General features: G+C 40.5%; 1 protein-coding gene across 5 annotated transcripts in view; it reads right to left on the bottom strand.

Annotated features, from left to right (window-relative positions):
• The window catches only part of stat1a (signal transducer and activator of transcription 1a), a 38,457-nt gene extending 27,688 nt beyond the window's left edge, over positions 1 to 10,769 (bottom strand). For 4 of the 5 annotated variants that reach the window (XM_028571463.1, XM_028571466.1, XM_028571465.1 and 1 more), the window contains exons 1-8: positions 10,652 to 10,769; positions 7,494 to 7,621; positions 5,650 to 5,794; positions 5,467 to 5,562; positions 3,764 to 3,850; positions 2,553 to 2,631; positions 2,313 to 2,404; positions 334 to 485 (exon numbers count right to left, since the gene is read on the bottom strand). In XM_028571463.1, coding sequence (XP_028427264.1) covers positions 334 to 485; positions 2,313 to 2,404; positions 2,553 to 2,631; positions 3,764 to 3,850; positions 5,467 to 5,562; positions 5,650 to 5,794; positions 7,494 to 7,621 — 779 coding nt within the window. In that variant the 5' untranslated portion in view covers positions 10,652 to 10,769. Of the gene's footprint in view, positions 1 to 333; positions 486 to 2,312; positions 2,405 to 2,552; positions 2,632 to 3,763; positions 3,851 to 5,466; positions 5,563 to 5,649; positions 5,795 to 7,493; positions 7,625 to 10,651 lie in introns of all 5 variants that reach the window. The other variant, XM_028571464.1, reaches the window with a different exon arrangement.
• Positions 10,770 to 20,407: the final 9,638 nt, after the last annotated feature.

The following is a 20,407-nucleotide window of genomic DNA, read 5'->3' as shown; positions in this document are numbered from 1 at the left end:
CGCATTACAATTCAGAGACAGTAATATTGTAATATAACTAATTACTCTCAAATGACAGTAACTAGTAATATTGTAATATAACTAATTACTCTCAAATGACAGTAACTAGTAATCTATAATGTATTACATTTTGAAAGTAACTTGCCCAACACTGAACATGAGTCAGTGGAAAAGAGTTCTGGGAGATGTTGTTTCGGAGTAGGTTACAGAAATGACAGGCGCGTGTTATCTAAAAGATAGAAGAGACTCCCAACAGCACATAAATGATGCTGAAAAGAAGTACAGTAGAATAGGGCTCTTTAAAACACGCTGTTGGACCACAGGAAGCCTCACCAGTTCTGCAGCTGGTCCACACAGGCGTTGGGCGGGCCTCCGATACAGGCGATCTGCTGCCGCTGCTTCCACTCCGGCAGCTCTTCGGAGATCAGGTCTGACAGTAAAGCCTGAGCGACGTTCAAGAGGTCGGTCAGCTGGGTCACCACGTCCTGGGAAATGGGAGAGAAAACATTTTTGGCAAAAAAAATAAATACCCTGAATGATAAACTGTTTGAGTTTTCCAAAAGCACATCTGTAAAAGAAGCCCTTAATGTGTTCACTAGGGTTGGGTATCTTTGGGAATTTTTCCGTTAACCGCTGCTAAAACGGTGCTGGTGCCTAAAAGCGTGCCTGAACTGATACTTTAATAAAATATACAGTACAGGCCAAAAGTTTGGACACACCTTCTCATTCAATGCGTTTCCTTTATATTTTCATGACTATTTACATTGTAGATTCTCACTGAAGGTATCAAAACTATGAATGAACACATATGGAATTATGTACTTAACAAAAAAGTGTGAAATAACTGAAAACATGTCTTATATTTTAGATTCTTCAAAGTAGCCACCCTTTGCTTTTTTATTAATAAGGGAAAACATTCCACTAACCCTGACAAAGCACACCTGTGAAGGTAAAACCATTTCAGGTGACTACCTCATGAAGCTCATTGAGAGAACACCAAGGGTTTGCAGAGTTATCAAAAAAAGCAAAGGGTGGCTACTTTGAAGAATCTAAAATATAAGACATGTTTTCAGTTATTTCACACTTTTTTGTTAAGTACATAATTCCATATGTGTTCATTCATAGTTTTGATGCCTTCAGTGAGAATCTACAATGGAAATAGTCATGAAAATAAAGAAACACATTGAATGAGAAGGTGTGTCCAAACTTTTGGTCTGTACTGTATATAGACTTTTTTTTTTTAACCAGTAAATTGATGGTATACAACAAAAACAACCACTAAACGGGAAATGTATATTTTACATTAACTTTGAATGCACCACAAGGTTTAACTTCAAGTTAACGCACCATTGTCCCGTCCGTTTCGTTTTTCCGACAACGGCAGGCAGTGGCCATATAGTGGAGCTAGTTTGTGTCTTTAGCTGCAGACTGTTGTACGTCCCGGAGCTGGAAATCCTCTACAATGAAATACAGTCACACTTTACACACCGTTTAGCTGTCAGCATACACTGTTAAAATGCTGAAAGCCAACGTTACTAGCTACCGGTAACGTTAATGTTACCTGCCGTCAAGTGTAACGTTATGTTAACTAGCATCAAATGCAGCGATATTTCTGTTGCGTTGCTATTCGGTCCGGCAGATACCGGTCGTTTCACTTTTTTAGATTCTCATTTTTACTGATTTGTTGTTTCTTTTTATATATTTTTGTAGTAGCATCGTTGGAGGACGCCTGAGAGCAAAGAGTTTCATTGCCAACGACTGCTCCACTTTACATGTGACAAATTAACACTTGAATCATCATGTTTAAAATATCCAAAAACAGGTATCAAAATATACACAATGCCCGTGGAAAGCACATAAATAACATGTTTTATTATTTATCCATTAATTATAAATTCAGTTTGTTCGTTTCAATATCAGGGGAGGCCAGGAGGAGAGGAAATTTTTTTTGAATACCATCTGAGTAAATTGACCAAATAGATAATTTTTATAATCCAAGGTTTGTTTTCCATCCCATTAACCATCTTCAGAACTCAAAACGTATCTTACTATCTTCTGTTAAAGGCGCCCTGTGGAGATACATTTATTTGATGATTATATTAACACTGGAAAAAAAATAGAAACTCAGATGGGGTAGGTCATGAACCGATTTCTACCTTCTGCATTCAAAATGGACACAAAACATCTGCAAAGCTCAATCTCATTTAGATTTTTTGTCTCCTTTTTCCATGTTTTATTTTATTTTATTATAGGTGTCTTTACAAAGTCCTGGATTCCATTTTCAGGGCATCGACACGTCTCTGTCTGCTCACCTGTCGTTTGGCTTTCAGTTCGAAGCACATCCTCCCAACCGTCATCTTCTCTTTCTCCAGCTCCTTTGGAGTCATGCTGTTCATTTCATTCTCTACAGAAACATGAATAAAAAAATCTGAGTTTGGCTGCACAAACACGGAATAATATGAATGAACAGTGTTTCCCCCATGTACACACTGGATATGATTTTCCCCCCAATTTGTGACTTCTCGTCGATCTAACGACAAGACGTTTCTCACCTCTGCTCTTCAGTGTGTTGACTTTAAAGTCATACTCGTCCTGCACATCTTCTAGGGTCTTAATGTTTTGATCCGCCACCTAAAAAAGAAAAAAGAGATTTGTAATTTTAGCAGTTAATGAAGAATAAGAAAAGCCCTGTTAAAGGGTAATTTGGGTATTTTTTTTTTAACCTGGACCCTATTTTCCCATCCATTGGCGTCTAAGGGAGTCTTCTTTGTTTGCTTTGGTCCGAATCAGTTGGCGAGTTTGTAAACTTGGAGCGATTTGCCCTTGGTTCGGTTTGGTTTCACACCTGGAAAAATCCAAGCGTACCAAAATGCGTCATTACAAATCATGCACGAACGTCCACTCCTCTTATTGGTCGGATGTGTCTGCAAGGAAGTAAATACATGAAGAAGGTCCTGTATTCTGGAATAGTGCATATTTCTTGCATCTCCACGGTCAAACCAGCTCATTTCATTAAAATGATCAGACGATGTTTCGCGTTGACCACGGAGATGCGAGTGATAGACGACGAGCTTGACCGCAGTCTATTTCTGTGATAGAAACACTGCAAGCTGCTACAGTTTGCTCCTCTGCTGCATCGCAGATTGCCAAACGCACTTGACTACAGGAGACATTAGCTCAGACTCGTGGAGTATGTACTGTAGTTGGTGTGGTTCGTGTACGGATCACGCTCTCACCACAAACGAACCGCTCCAGAGTTGGATTGAAAGCGTACGGACACCACCTCTTCAAGCAGGTCTCGGTACGCTGGTTTGGTCCGCTTTTGGTGCGCATCAGAGTTCGACTGCCTCGTTCTCGCCTGCCCAAACAAACCGCACCAGCGGGGGTAAACAAACTCTAGTTCAATTCAACCGAACTAAACAAGGCAGGTGTGAAAGTGCCCTAGGTGACCGATATGAACAACAACCTTTGAAATTGGTCCAGGGGACAAAAACAGCACTTTTATTGGATGGAAATTGAAGGTGCGCAACTGCCCATTAATGTAACATTGCAGCTTGTTTTGCCGCTGTCTCGCCTACTACTGGACCAATGTCAAAGAGTCTTGTTCCCATCAGTCACAAAAAAACGTGGACAAAATAGGGTCCAGATAGGAAAAAAAAAAAAATCAAGTTACCCTGTTAACACATGAAAAGAAAGAACAGACTCCTCATTTAGTCTTTACACGTCCACATGTTGCATCATTTATTATTCCATGTTGTCTCACCTGGACTCTGTCTTTTATCTCCTTTACTTTGTTGTCCAGCTTCTGTTTCTCCACCACCATGGCCGACACCATCCCCTCACCCTCCTGCTGCAGACACGAGGGTAAAACGTTATTTTACAACTTACTTGATGTTTACAGTTTGAGAATTTCCCTGAAAGAGCTGCTCCATTATTTATTCTTCATATACGTTGCGTTGCATTCTTGTCCGTGGAGGGATTTCACATTGTTGTGGCTGTGATTATCTCACTCAATATTATAAAATGAAGCCCAGTTCAGACCAAAGATTGGCAACGAGACGAGTTCAAACTTCTTGCAAACGCGTCGGTCTGCAGCGTTCTAAAACCGGCCAGTTTATACCGACGAGACGAGCAACAACTATTTGTACTTCTAACTTCCGACTTTCAGGCATTGGCTATAGCTGGATATCACTTGTTGTGTCTACTGTAAATATGAATGTGGATAACGTTAGTGGTAGTGAGATGCTCGCTACAGTTAGAGCTGTTAACAATTAAACATTTTTGCCGTACAATTAATCGTCTCAGAAATAATTGCGATCCACAATGTAATTGTCTCTTTTAGTCCAATTTGAAAGTTTTTATTCATGCGTTACTTTCTCAAACAAATGACCGTTGTGATGAATGAATACCATAATACATCTTTTGGCTATATCATTATTTAGTAGGGGTGAAAGAAAAAAATCGATACAGCATAGTATCGCGATATTTTCCATGGCAATACTATACCGATACACGGGCGCCAAGTATTGATCTTTTAATATATGAGTTATTATGAGAACTTGACTTTTTGCTACTAGAATAATAAAATCCATTGCTTTTTCAGTCCACTCCCATTTTGGAGCAATACAATTGGAAACAAAAAACGTAATAAATTGCAATATATCGCAGAATATTGCAATATGTTTAAAATCGCAATAATATCATATCATCAACATATCGTGATAACACCGTATTGTGGGGCCTCTGGTGATTCCCTACCTACTACGCCCTGCTACACCATGAACTACTACAACTACTATTTCTAGTCATAGTTCCATTATCTTTATTGTGACTGTTATTGCCACTGTTCATCACACCCCCAACCGGCACCGTCAGACACCGCCTACTAAGAGCCTGGGTCTGTCTGTCTTCCCTTAAAGGAAGTTGTCCTCACCACCCGAGATTTCTCCCTAAAAGGGAGTTTTTCCTTGCCACTAAATGCTTGCTCTTGGGGGAATTACTGGAATTGTTGGGTCTTTGTAAATTATAGCTATATCTATATATAGATATATATAATATATATAGTGTGGTCTAGACCTACTCTATCTGTAAAGTGTCTTGAGATAACTCTTGTCATGATTTGATACTATAAATAGAATTGAAATATATGTGACCCAGATAATTAATTGGGGTTGAAACAAAGAATTGGCGATTATGTAAAAAAAAAAAAAAAAAAAAAAAAAAAAATTGCGACAAGACCATTATGTAATAATTTCCCATAGGAAATCAAAGGAACGACCAGCACAAAGCGGTTTTGCCGCCTATCATGTGTAGGCGGCTTTACGTTCTAAAACCAGCCTCTGGCCACTCGACCGGCTGAGTCGCAGCGACACCATCAGCTGTCTGGAGTCGAGCTGAGACGGAGCCGGTTTCTTTGGTCTAAACTGGGCTTAAGAAGACAGAGTTCTGTAAAAAAAGAGGTTTTACCTCGGTGCTCTTCGCACATTCCAGAATCTTCTGCTCCTCCAACAGGTTCCTCGAGATGATCATGGCCATGTGGACTGGATCTTCCTGGAAGCGATCCTGCGGACACATTTAGATGTCCCATGAGTTTTTTTTGGACAATTTAATTTTGACGTCCCAATGTTGAACCCAAAGTTACGCCCTTGCCTGCAGGTTCCTCTTGATCTTGCGGATGTTGTGCTGCAGCAGGAAGTTGTTCTCCAAGGCAAAGCGGCTGTGTTGGTCGTCCAGCTGAGCCAGGAGGTCGTGGAAGCGAATGGTGGCAAGAGAGTCCTGGATCGCCACCGTGTCCCTGAGGAGGCAGAGAAGCACAGCACTACTACTTAAAAAGGTTTTAAGTTACAAAATTTACTAAATTGTGCTCGTTTTTGCCACCGACAGGCTCAGATTAATATTCAAAGAGTCGGACAACATTATTTTTTTTAAACATAAAAGACACTCGCTAAACCCACCAGACTCCATGTAAATAAACAGCTATTTTAGCGTCGTGAAATACACTTGATTCAAAGTCGACAGAAACAAAATAAGACGACGAAAAGCTGCTTTGGGTCGTCTTTCCACTTTTCCAACCATCACAAACTCTAGTTTTGGTAGAGATTAACACATAGTTTACCGATTTACATGTAAAAATATGTTGGCTCTATACACACTAAAAGTATTGTTTTTTAAATGGACTCTGGTGGGTTTAGCGCTAGCAACCTCCAGAGCTGTTTCTGGTTTTAAAAAGTCTAAAACGGTCTAATCATCTCAGCTGGACTTGTATGACATTATATTGTTGGCTAGCTTACTTTAGAATCAAACATCAGATTTTATAAACTACATGTGTTTTGTGTAAGGAATCTTAACATGTAAAGTAACTAGTAACTAAAGCTGGAACAGATGAATGTAGTGGAGTAAAAAGTCCAATATTTCTCTCTGAAAAGTAGAAAATGGCATGAAAAGGAAAGACTCAAGTAAAGTACAACTACCTCACCATTTGGGCTGAGCAACCTTTACAATCATTTGCCAAAAATAAACAAAAACAAATCTGTCTAAAAGGGTCCCATGGCATGAAAATGTCCCTTTATGAGGTTTTTTAACATTAATATGAGTTCCCCCAGCCTGCCTATAGTCCCCCAGTGGCTTGAAATGGTGATAGGTGTACACCGACCCCTGGGTATCCTGCTCTGCCTTTGAGAAAATGAAAGCTGAGATGGACCAATCTGGGATCTGCTCCTTATGAAATCATAAGGGGAAAGGTTACCTCCCCTTTCTCTCCTTTGCCCACCCAGAGAATTTGGCCCACCCATGAGGAAGAGGGAAACCTCATGATTTGCAAACAAGCAGAGTCGCAGTTGGTCAAGGGACTTCAGATACAGTATTAGTGGACCACTAAGGTCTATATAAAAGAGACTTCAGATACAGTATTAGGGGACCACTAAGGTCTATATAAAAGAGACTTCAGATACAGTATTAGAGGACCACTAAGGTCTATATAAAAGAGACTTCAGATACAGTATTAGGGGACCACTAAGGCCTATATAAAAGAGACTTCAGATACAGTATTAGGGACCACTAAGGTCTATATAAAAGAGACTTCAGATACAGTATTAGGGACCACTAAGATCTATATAAAAGCATCCAAAGAGCAGCATGTCATAGGACCTTAAATGTAGATGTGCTCTGCTGTGCTTTTTTGCAGCAGTCCAGAAACCGCTCCGATATCCCTATTTGGATCTTTTCCAGTTTCCTAAAATGGGAGGGTTTTTCCGCATTGAGTACTTTTACTTGTATTATGACTTGGGTACGTTCACAAAAAGACCCTAGGTTGCATTTTGGCAAGAGTAATGCTTTAAGTCCATTTTCCTGATGATACTTACATACTTTGACATAAGTACCATTTTTCAATGCAGCACTATTACTTGTAACAGAGTGATTTTAATGTGTGGTATTAGTACTTTCACTGAAGTAAAGGAATCTGAATGTATGTCACTCGGCGTGCGCCTCCTTACCAGTCGATGCTCTCGATCCACTTGCTCAGGTACTGGCGGATGTCCATGGGGAACGAGTCGTCGTACAGCTGGTCCACCTGCTCCAGGTACTTGCAGTCCAACATCTGGAGCTGGCACCACTGCGCCATCTTCTGGGCAACAAGAGCAGGATTCAGAGCTCCGTATTTTAGGTTTGTTCAAGCAAAAAAAACTAGAGCCTAACAGTGAAAACACACTGGGCGCGTAAGCGTCGCGTATACATTACATTTTCATTTCGGCACCCATGTTATCCAATCTGTCTGTCCACACCGGGCGCTGGTGCAGCCTAAAACGCACTTCCCCGTTCCCCCCATTCGAAATGGATGGAAAGACCTGCGTTTGTGCCGCACTGTCCGACGGGTGACCCTGGCTGCGTGAATGAGGCCGGGAGTCTGATTTATGGTCCCGCGGGAGGCTCCACGCAGAGCTTTCGCTGTAGTCTACGGAACAGTGTTTCCTCTATGTTGATTTTGTAGTGGCGGCCCGCCACTACAAAATTTCTGCCGCCACGGTATCAGAAATAGGGCAGACGCGCAATGTATTCAAAGTCGACTATTAAACAAACAGCTCCACCAAAGACGTCACCGCAGTGTGTCCGTTCTAATTGGACGACGTTCAACTTGTCAGTTCTGTCAGCTCATTGTCCTGATATCAAACATCTGGAAACATTAAAACGGTAGCATGAGTGAGTCAGTGTGATATTTCATTCTATACTTTGGGTTTTGGTTTTTCCACCACTATCCTCGGGACGGGCCTGGCCCTTGATCAAGCATTTGTGTATTTATTTTATTTTTTTATCATTAGCCTAATTTATTAGCCTAACTGGGTGGGGAGAAAGCTATGCCATAATCAGAAATAGTTTATATATTTAAGCCAAAGAGGTTGGCAGGCGTTACCATGGTTACGCGTCTTCAAACAATAGACAGTATACAATGGACCAACAGCAGCTGGGAAAAAATCAATTTGATTTAAAAATCGAGTTGGTAGGTCAAATCGATTCATATTTTTTTTTTTTTATCTATTTTTTTGATTTCTTTTAATCCAAATACAGTATAAATAATTTGGATGTTTAACAATCTTTGTTGCACACTGCACTGTGACTTTTCACTTAGAGAAAGGGTTTGCCTCTGCACAATAAATATATATTTTTTAAATGTATTTACAGTTCAGTTATTTAGTTTTAAATGGAAGGGGGGGGAATCGAATCGAGTCGTAAATCAATTTTTTTATTTAAAAAAAAAAAAAATCGCTGATTTTTTTTAGGGACACAAATCGCCCAGCTCTAACCAACAGACCCCGCTGCTCTGGACAGAGACCAGTGAAGGATATTAGAAGCACTTTTCCGGTGATGGCCAGCTTTACTGCGCAGCCTCCAACTGACAGAGACAACGTAAATGTGACGTGAGCAACGTGTCTGAAAGTTGGAAGTCTTCTGGTAGCTGTGGCAAGAGAAATCTCAATCATTCCCAATCTTACAGAGACGGAGACTGTAGGTATATGTAAGGAGATAACATGGGCACAAGCTAATTATTGCTAACTAACATGCTAGTTAACATTAGTAATTAATCCTAAACAGCTAATGTAAGTCAAGACTGCCTGCAAGCTTATCCTGTACTATACGGTAATTCCTCTACTATGTGACCCAATCGTTAGCCTATTTTTACAAAAGCGTCTGCTACGGAGCCATAACGTGAGGTACAAGGTAATGGAGCCTTTTATACATTGTTGTGTTTCTTTAGAACTAAACAATGGACAAATAGTCTTTAAACGCTTCAGATGTAAAGTTATTCGCTGTCAAGTGGTGCCAAAATGAATGCTATTCAGTGGAATGCTAACGGGAGGTGATGGCCAGGTAGCAACAAAATGGCGCCATAGGAGGTTCGAGTTCTGAAGCGAAGCTTACCCCCTTGCTTCAAACAGCAAGGAGGCTCTCAGGAAGTGACGCTGAAAATTACAGCTCGGTACGTGCGAAAAGACACAGTCTCTGTGTGTCTCTTCGCACGTACCGAGTATGTATGTGTCGGGTTGGATCAGTGGGTAGAGCAGGTGCACATATACTGAGAGGTTTATGCCTCGATGCAAAAGTCCAGGGTTCGAATCCGACCTGTGACAATTTCCTATATGCATTCCCTCTCTCTCTCCCCTTTCTCACCTAGCTGTCCTGTCAAATTAAAAAAAGGGGCAGAAAAGTCACCCATATATATATATATATATATATATATATATATATATATATATATATATATATATATATATATATATATACACACACACACACACACACATATACATATATACACATACATACATACATACATATATAGTATAGCTAGTATACATATTTAGTATGTAGTGCAGATTATGTCAAACGCAACCAATAATGTTTTGCACGAGGGCACTTCAGCTGCATGAAAGGTTAGAATCCAGCTCATCTCTTCACTCATTACACACAGAGCGGAAGAAATTCGGAAATCAGAAATGCTGACTCCTTGATTATTATGGGCTGGGTCCCTTCTCTTTTTTTGTTGTTGTTGTTAAGATGCACTCACTGTGGACAGGAAAGTCCAACACCTGAGAACACATTAATGCAGCAGTGATTATAAGCCAATAATATAACACATATTATTCAGGAATGGGCCATTCTGCACAATGAGTCCTTTCAATGTTTGTACTTTTAGTAGGCTATATTTCGATGCCAATACTTTTGTATTCTAACTCAACGTTTCCACCTGGCAAAGGTGAGTGCACGAGAAGTCGGTTAGGTTTCGTTTTCCCCACTGCTATCATTATCCAGCCTCGGTCTACAAATATCCCACGGCAGAAATCTTCCCTGGACCCACCAAACCTTGCTAGTTTTCCTTAACCAAAATCCGTCCAGAAATGTTACTTTTTTTAAGGATTTCTTCTACATTTTCATAAATAACAGGGTTCTAGCATAAACCGTAACACTTCGTCTGAATGTGTATTCTTCACTGGTAAATTCGGTGTGACACATGACATTCAATTACAACGTCTGTTCAACTAACTTCACGTTAATCAATTTTGAAGTTCAGTTTGGCTCAACAGTATCTCAACGTGAGAACATAGCGAATTTGGGTAACATGTTGTCACTGCGCGAGGAAGTAAGTGATTAAACTTACCTTTTACTTTGAAGAAACGTGTACAGAATGTGACAAAAATGTAACTTTATTCCCGAAAAGGTTTGTTTTGCGTGTGCACCGAACGTGACAGGCTGCTGTCTGTTTCTGCTAATGTGTAGCGTGCGGAAACAGCGTCAGCCTATGACAGCATACGCTTCGCGAGATGTGCCCGCCCTTTTGCCCGCGACAGCCAATCGGAACGGTCGAAAACGGCTGTCCCGTCAGTTAGCAAGCTCACCCGCGATAACAATTGCACACAGCGTGTTTTTCATGGAGATTTAGTGGAATTAGGACAAGATAGAGAATCAACACGTGTAAACATTTATTTTCCATGCACTCTAAAAGTGTCAAGCTATATGTTAAAATACTATTTATGTAAGTAGCAAAAATAAGGTAGTTTCCTGGGGAGGAAAGCCACTAATCGGAAGAGCTCACAGTGACCACGTGTTTTCAGAGAAAGAGAAAGCAACTGCCACAACTCTGAAACTGAAACCTAATTTATGGTAATAAATGGTTGGCATATCACTACTTTGTCCAGAATGAGATAAGACAATTATTTATTCAAACATATATGATTGGAAAATACAACTTTATTTATCAACAAGAAATGTTTGACAATAAAAAAACTACTTTACATTACATTTCAGAGAGAAATATTGGACTTTTTTACTCCGCTACATTCATCTGTTACAGCTTTAGTTACTTTACGAATTCAGATTTTTTCACACGAAACACATGTAGTTTATAAAATCGGATGTTCTATTGTAAATTAAACTACCCAACAATATAACGGCCTACAAGTCCAGCTGAGATGATTAAGACCAGGGGTGTCAGACTCATTTTAGTTCATGGGCCACATCCCCCTAATTTGCTCTCAAGTGGGCCAGACCAGTAAACAATTCCAGAAAGGCAAGCGGGCCTATGTTCCCACATCCCTATGTTCCTAGATTTTTTTTCTTAAAATTAGGCCCTATGTTCTCACAGCCCTATGTTCCCACATTTCTAAAATGTTTTTCTTAAAATTAGGCCCTATGTTCCCACAGCCCTATGTTCCCACATTTCTAAGACTTTTCTTAATATTAGGCCCTATGTTCCTACAGCCCAATGACACGCATCAACATACTTTCCATTATATTTTTGATATATTTTGAATTGTCATCTGTGTTTTTCATCTTCACATAGGCTAAATAAAGGGATTTCCACCGTAAATTGGTGCATAAAAGTGTATCCGAATGCAGGAAATGAAGTTGTTGATGCTTAAAACTTCCTTGGGGCAGGACACTCTTTGGGCAGATGCAAATATCTAAAGGCCAAATGAAGGTCATGTTCTTACTGTCTTAATTTGGAAAAATAAGTTTATGTGGCTCCACCTAGTGGCAGAAATAAATAACTTTTTATAATAATAATGTATACTTTATTAATCCCACAAGGGGAAATTACAATATTGTTATTACACACATTACACACAGCACAGGCCTGAATTACACACACACACGCTCAGTACCTCTATATGCACTAAATGGAGAGATGTCAGAGTGAGGGAGCTGCCCATGGAAAGGCGCCATGAGCGGTTGGGGGTTCGGTGCCTTGCTCAAGAGTACCTTGGCAGTGCTCAGGAGGTGAACTGGCACCTCTCCAGCTACCAGTCCACCACCATACTTTGGTCCGTATGGGGACTTGAACCCATATATATATATATGTAAGTTTGGACCCACCTTCCCATTCAATGTGTTTCTTTATTTTCATGACTATTTACATTGTATTCTCACTGAAGGCATCAAAACTATGAATGAACACATATGGAATTATGTACTTAACAAAAAAGTGTGAAATAACTGAAAACATGTCTTATATTTTAGATTATTCAAAGTAGTCACCCTTTGCTTTTTTTGATAACTTCTCTCAATGAGCTTCATGAGGTAGTCACCTGAAATGGTTTTCACTTCACAGGTGTGCTTTGTCAGGGTTAATTAGTGGAATTTTTTCCCCTTATTAATAAAAAAACAAAGGGTGTCTACTTTGAAGAATCTAAAATATAAGACATGTTTTCAGTTATTTCATATTTTTTTGTTAAGTACATAATTCCATATGTGTTCATTCATAGTTTTGATGCCTTCAATGAGAAACTACAATGTAAATAGTCATGAAAATAAAAAGGAAACGCATTGAATGAGAAGGTGTGTCCAAACCTTTGGCCTGTACTGTATATATATATATATATATATATATATATATATATATATATATATATATATATATATATATATAGCCTATCATTTTTCACAAATAGGCTGATTTATATTTGCTAATAATACGTTGGATTGGAATTTTGGCCACCCAGTTGTGCACCGAACCAAAAACTGAACAACTGTTTAAGCTGTAATTATGCGACGTTCAAAGCGGAGTTTGGCAGAGTACGTCTTGCGTACTCATGTTGCATGTGCGCGGCGTGCCCGCACGCACACTTACAGTGAACATTTTCCCAAACTTATTCTGGATTATCTAGAACAGCGGTGTCAAACTTAACTTCAGTGAGGCGCCACACTGGAAAATGAAAACCACATCAAGGGCCAGACATGAGTTTATTTCGAAGGTTTTATCTAAGAGAAAAGTCAAATATCTTTGACCGTATTATTGTATGTCTTATAAAGTCTTCTCACTTACAGTTTGGTCAACATGAAGTCCTAAAAAAGTCGGAAAAAGTTCCTTAGCCATCATAGAAAAAGCAAAAGGTTGCAAAAGCATCAAAAACATAAAACAAAAAAAAAAAAAACGTCAGAAAAAGTGCCAAAAAAATTGAAAAAAGCACGGGAAAAGGCAGCAAAAAAAACGTCATAAAAAATGGCAAAAAATTTTGAAAAAAACATGTTTGCCGTATGTGCTGAGTATTACCTCCATATTGATCTGAATACACCCAAAGGTATTGCAGTCAAATATAGTGATTGTGATGTCATAATGCAGCAACACAGTAACCTGTATTTTCTGTCTTTAAAAAAAAACTACTAATGGGTTAAAGGTTAAGGCTGGTGATGGTCTGTATTTTTTAATCAATAAATCCCATTAAAGTCCCAAACCACAGCCTGACGAATCGTCTTCCTTCAAAAACACACCAATGAGCAGCATGTTGTTAGGAAGTGATTAGCTAGTAGTACACAGGTCATACTGTATATGCTACAGGTAGCTACAGTGCATGTAAATGCGTAAGTCAAGGTGCATTCATTTACAGCAAATTGTTTTAAGATTGACATGAAAAAATAAATAAATCGATTCTTTAACCCCCAGGCCGCCAACACACATCCTATACAATTCAATTCAATTTTATTTATAGTATCAAATCATAACATAGGTTATCTCGAGACACTTTACAGATAGAGTAGGTCTAGACCACACTCTATAATTTACAAAGCCCCAACAATTCCAACAATTCCAGTAATTCCCTCAAGAGCAAGCAGGAAAAACTCCCTCTTGGGAAGAAACCTGGGACAGACCCAGGCTCTTGGTAGGCGGTGTCTGACGGGCCGGTTGGGGGCGTGATGAACAGTGGCGATAGTAGTCACATTAATAATGGAACAGTGACTGGATGTAGCGGGAAGCAGCAGGGTTCAGCAGGAAGCTGCAGGGTTCAGCAGGAAGCAGCATGACATTGCAGGGCACCGCTGAGCTCAGCAGGGAGTGCAGCAGGACCACGGCGACAGCTGGAACCAGGATCTTGGTGCCAACGTTCTCCAAGGAAATACGCTCGGGGAAAAAACATAAGGACTCCGGGGAGTAAACTCCCCAGAAGCTAGGATTTGTAACAAGCATTTCTGGTACGGGATACACACAAATAGTAATAGTAATAGAAAGGGAGAGGAGAGAGCAGCTCAGTGTGTCAAAGGAAGGAAGGAAGTCCCCCGGCAGTCTAGAACTATAACAGCGTAACTATAACAGCGTAACTAAGAGAGACAGGTCATAAGGAGAGGTAGCTTTTTCGGTCTTAGAACTCTCCCCCTGCCGGTTCGGGCTTGGCTGGCCTGCCTCCCTATACTTTGTTATGTATTATTAATCTAACAATAATGAAGAGAAGCAGGTGGGCCAGTTAGGTGAACACTGCAACTCCTCACTCCCTAACTATAAGCTTTATCAAATAGAAAAGTTTTAAGTTCATTCTTGAAAGCGATTACAGTTTCTGCCCCCCGAACCCAGATCGGGAGCTGGTTCGATAGGAGAGGAGCCTGATAACTGAAGGCTCTGGCTCCCATTCTACTTTTAGAGACTCTAGGTACCACCAGTAACTCTGCATTCTGCGAGCGCAGTGCTCTAGTGGGACAATAGGGTATTAGGAGCTCTTCTAGATATGATGGTGCTAGACCATTTAGAGCTTTGTAGGTCAAGAGAAGGATTTTAAACTCAATCCTGGATTCAACAGGAAGCCAGTGCAGAGAAGCTAATACAGGAGAAATATGATCTCTTTTCTTAGTTCTTGTGAGAACACGCGCTGCAGCATTCTGGATCAGCTGGAGAGTCTTAAACCTGACAGTAGGGAGTGGACAATAGTCCAGCCTGGACGTAACAAATGCATGGACTAGTTTTTCAGCATCGTTTTGAGACAGGATATTCCTAATTTTGGCAATGTTACAAAGATGAAAAAAGGCTGTTCTTGAGGTTTGTTTTAGATGGGCGTTAAAGGATATATCCTGATCAAAAATAACTCCTAGATTTCTGACAGTAGTGCTGGAGGCCAGGGCAACACCATCCAGAGCAGCTATGTCTTTAGATAATGAGGTTCTGAGGTGTTTAGGTCCCAGTACAATAACTTCAGTTTTGTTAGGGTTTAACATCAGAAAATTATAGGTCATCCAGGATTTTATATCTTTAATGCACGCTTGAAATTTAGCTAGCTGACTGGTTTCGTCTGGTTTGATTGACAAGTATAATTGGGTGTCATCCGCATAACAGTGAAAGTTAATTGAGTGTTTCCTAATAATATTACCAAGAGGAAGCATATATAAGGAGAATAGAATTGGTCCAAGCACTGAGCCTTGAGGAACCCCATGGCTAACTTTAGCGTACTTGGAGGATTTATCATTAACATTAACAAATTGAGATCGATCAGAGAAATAAGACTTAAACCAGCTTAGAGCAATTCCTTTAATTCTGACTAAGTGTTCCAATCTCTGCAACAGGATTGTATGGTCAATAGTGTCAAATGCAGCACTAAGATCTAGTGAAACAAGTATGGAGACAAGTCCTTTGTCTGCAGCAGTTAAAAGGTCATAAGTAATTTTCACCAGTGCCATCTCTGTGCTATGATGCTTTCTAAATCCTGATTGAAAGTCATCAAATAAACTGTTGCTATGTAGAAAATCACATAACTGATTAGCAACCACCTTCTCAAGGATCTTGGAGAGAAAGGGAAGGTTAGATATAGATCTATAGTTTGCTAAGACCTCAGGATCGAGGGTGGGTTTTTTCAGAAGAGGTTTTATCACAGCTACTTTAAATGACTGCGGTACATAACCTGTTAATAAGGACATATTGATCATATCTAGTATGAAGTGTTAACGCATAAAGCGGGTAACGCTTCTTTGAGTAATCTCGTTGGGATGGGGTCTAAGAGACAGGTAGATGGCTTAGCTGAGGATATCTTTAACATTAATTGTTGGAGGTCTATAGGATAAAAGCAGTCTAAGTATATGTCGAGACTAGTCGTTATTTCTAGCGACTCTGCGTTTAAAGGTGAACCGTTAGAAGTTGAGGGCAAAAGGTGATGAATTTTATCTCTAATTGTTATAATTTTATCATTAAAGAAGCTCATAAAGTCATCACTACTCAGAGCTAGAGGAATAGATGGCTCAGTAGAGCTGTCAGCCTGGCTACAGTGCTGAAAAGAAACCTTGGGTTGTTCTTGTTTTCTTCTATTAGTGATGAGTAATAGTCTGATCTGGCGTTTCTTAGGGCCTTCCTACAGGTTTTGAGACTTTCTTGCCAATCCAAACGGGATTCTTCCACTTTGGTGGAACGCCACTTACTTTCGAGGTTTCGCGAGATTTGTTTTAATTTGCGAGTTTGGGAGTTATACCAAGGTGCTAGTTTCCTTTGCTTCATCATCTTCTTTTTCAGGGGAGCAACAGAGTCTAAGGTCGTCCGTAGGCAAGTCGTAGCACCGTCTACAAATGTATCAATTTGAGAGGGACTGAGGTTAACATAGAGGTCCTCTGTTATGTTAAGGCATGACATAGAGTCGAATGCTGTTGGATTATCTTCTTTAAATTTAGCTATAGCACTGTCAGATAGGCACCTAGTGTAGAAGCTTTTATCTAATTTAATATAGTCAGGTGGTAAGAATTCGAAAGTGATTAAAGAATGATCTGATAATACCGAATTCTGCGGAAATATTATTAAATCCTCAATTTCAATACCATATACCAGCAGAAGGTCGAGGGTGTGGTTAAAACAGTGCGTCGCCTTGTGCACACTCTGACTGAAACCGATTGAATCTAATAATGAGATGAAAGCAGTACTAAGGCTATCATTGTCAACGTCAACATGGATATTAAAATCACCAACAATAAGTACTTGGTCGTATTTAAGGACTAAACATGATAAAAACTCTGAGAATTCAGATAAAAATTCAGAATACGACCTGGAGCTCTGTAAATAACAACGAATATAATTGGCTGTAATGTTTTCCATTTTGGATGTAAGAACAAGACTTTCAAAGGAGTTATAATTTAATTTAGGTTTAGGAGTAATTAACAGGCTTGCATCAAAGATGGCTGCAACTCCCCCTCCTCGGCCTGAGCCTCTAGGAATTTGAGTATTAATATGACTGAGCTTAGTGGCTTCATTCAGACTAACATAGTCTTCATGGCCCAGCCAGGTTTCAGTAAGACAAAATAAATCAATTTTATTATCTGATATCAAATCATTTACCAATACTGCTTTAGAAGACAGAGATCTAATATTTAATAGTCCACATCTAATTTTCCTATTTTGTTCTATCGTTGCAGTCGTTTTAATTCCAATTAGGTTGTTAAGTATAGCGCATCTTTTGTTTACCTTTGATTTAACCGATCTGATCCGGGGGACAGACACCGTGCTTATTAGACTATGAGTGGGCGACTGCTCCAACGGAAGCACAGGGGGGCGTAGTACTGCACCCTTGATTACTAATATCAAACTTGGGTTGTCATGGTTTATGTCTGATAAACTCGGTCAGATTTTTTGATATGAGAGCGGCTCCGTCCCAGGTGGGATGAATGCCGTCTCTCTCCATCAGACCAGGCTTTCCCCAGAACGCCCCCCAGTTATTCACATAGCCCTCATCATTAGCTGGGCACCACCCCGACAACCAGCGGTGGAAGGATGACGTACGGCTCTACATTTCATCATTGGTCAGGTTTGGCAGGGGTCCAGAGAAAACTACTGAGTCCGACATTGTCTTTGCGTATGCACAAAGTGACTCAACATTCAATTTAGTGATCTCCGATTTACGACCATTACCCCCTACGTGAAGTATGATCTTACTGTATTTACGGTTCTTCTTAGCCAGCAGCTTTAGATGGGTTTCTATATTGCCCGCTCTGGCCCCGGGGACACATATGACTGTAGCCGATGGCTTCACATATCGCAGTATAGAGCTCCCAATAACCAGAATTGGCTTCTCACTGAGTAGGGAGAAACTGTTAGAGAGGCGAAGACGCTCCGGTTTAGAGCGACCGTCATCATGTGCACTCCCTGGTCTAGATCTAACGCTACACTTCCCTCTAACGCTACGCTTCCCTCGGACAGTCACCCACTCGGCCGGCTGCTCGGGGTCTGACGGGGGACAGCTAGCAGAAGCTACAGAAGCTACAGTATGGTGGTCCGCATTACCTACATGGTGCCGGCTAGCTACGGAAGCATACGATTCTGATTCCATGGTGCGGAGCCGTGACTCAAATTCACTAAGCCTTGCATCCAGAGCAGCGAATATACTACATTTATTACATGTATCGTTATCACTAAAGGAGGCAGAGGAATAGCTAAACATTTGACACACAGAGCAAGAAAGAGCAGGAGAGGAATTAGCCATTGCTAATGGCTAAGCTAAAGTAGCTAACAGCGTTTTAACAATTGTATATTCAGCGAGTCAGTCACTGTAAGTGAAGCTAAGTATAAGTGATTGAGTAGAACAATTGTAATTCAAATGCAATCCAGGCAAATAGCCGCTAATTTAAACAGTAAAGCAGAGTTCAGTATGTTTTTGCCGGAGCAGCAAACTAGCGTTTGTTAACACAGGAACACCGGAAGTGACACAATACGCTCACCTTATACGTCAGCACGTCCTCAAGAGACAGAGAAAGTGCCTTTTTCGCATACGCATGTTAAAGATTGACGTTTTCAGTAGAAATAAGAATAATAAGAATATGCCAATAGCATTATAGTGTTGCCTCTGAGGACTGTTGACAGATGTCAGGAGATTCTTACTAAAGAGGGTACGTGTTGTGTAAAGGGAACTATGGTCTGACTATAGTGTCACATGGACTGTTTTACGAGACGCACAAGTTTATCAAGTACACCTTCACGTTGAAATACACTCATCTCTCCATTTCTTTTTGTCATAAGGATACGTTCATAAGGTAACGTTGCACATAAGACCGTAAGAACCAAGCAGGCAGGCCGGCCTTGTTGCACAATCCGAATTTTCTTAAAAACTTGACATTTTCAGTGATTTTGAAGTACCTGGGTTCCAAGGGTAAGTGGGAGGGATAAGGCAATGGGCCGTCATTTTCTCTGGTATCTTTTCTACATTATGCAGACACTGTAAGCTGTGTATTTGTTTCAAAAATGAATCTTTAAAAAGATGTTTAAAAATCTGAATTGAAAGTCTTCTGATGCTGCAACCTCTAGGACAGTGATTTTCAACCACTGTGCCGCGGCACACTAGTGTGCGAGATCGTCCTCTGTGCCGTGGAACATTATTCGATTTTACTTAATTGGTCCAACATTTTTTTTAATTGAGTTATTGCAAATAATTTTCCATTTTTGCGCATCTGTGCCTCAATATGATGACTGGCAGAGAAATTAAATACTATTCTCCAGTAGGTGCCAGTAGGTGGCAGTATAGCACAATAATGACCTTGTTGATTTAAGACAATAGAATTACTGCCAGCAGGGCAGTAATTTTTGCGACCAAAACTTGAGCGTGTGCGACTGAATTTTACATCCAGTCGCACATGTGCGACCAGTAAATTTGCCCCCTTTTTTTACACGTTAAACGTTGACATTTCGGTACCTGAGAGCGCGTAAGCTTATCTGTCCTCTCTGAAACACAGAGACAGAGAGCACAGCTCTGGCACACACACGCACACACGCAGAGCTGCAGACGATGCAAACTACGTTGGCTCTGCAGTTTTGTGGAAGTCACAGTGAGTCACGGCGATGCCAATAAAGTGGTTTCAAGTGTGGTTACAGTTTTTCATAACTTCAAGCAGACAGCGTTTGCTGTGATTTGATATTAATGGCGAGCCGAAAGCGGTCGCGGTGCTGTTGATGTTACACTTCCTCGGAGCCGAGCAGGCACAGCAGTGGTTTCTATGCCCTGGTGACTGACTGATAGGCTGAGGTTCTTTATTTCTACAGAACCTTTTGGTTGTGCCCCTAAAATTTTCAGTTGGGGGCCACTATGCTCTTAATGAAAAAAGTTAGTCTGGAGCCCTGCTGCCACCTTTCGCGCGCATCCCGCAGTGACAGGATGTAAGCAGTAGGGCCGAGATCATCGATGTGAGCGAT

Source organism: Perca flavescens, chromosome 24, assembly GCF_004354835.1.
Source record: "Perca flavescens isolate YP-PL-M2 chromosome 24, PFLA_1.0, whole genome shotgun sequence".
In the NCBI taxonomy this organism is placed as follows: Eukaryota; Metazoa; Chordata; class Actinopteri; order Perciformes; family Percidae; genus Perca; species Perca flavescens.
This window is presented reverse-complemented; position numbering and strand designations above follow the sequence as displayed.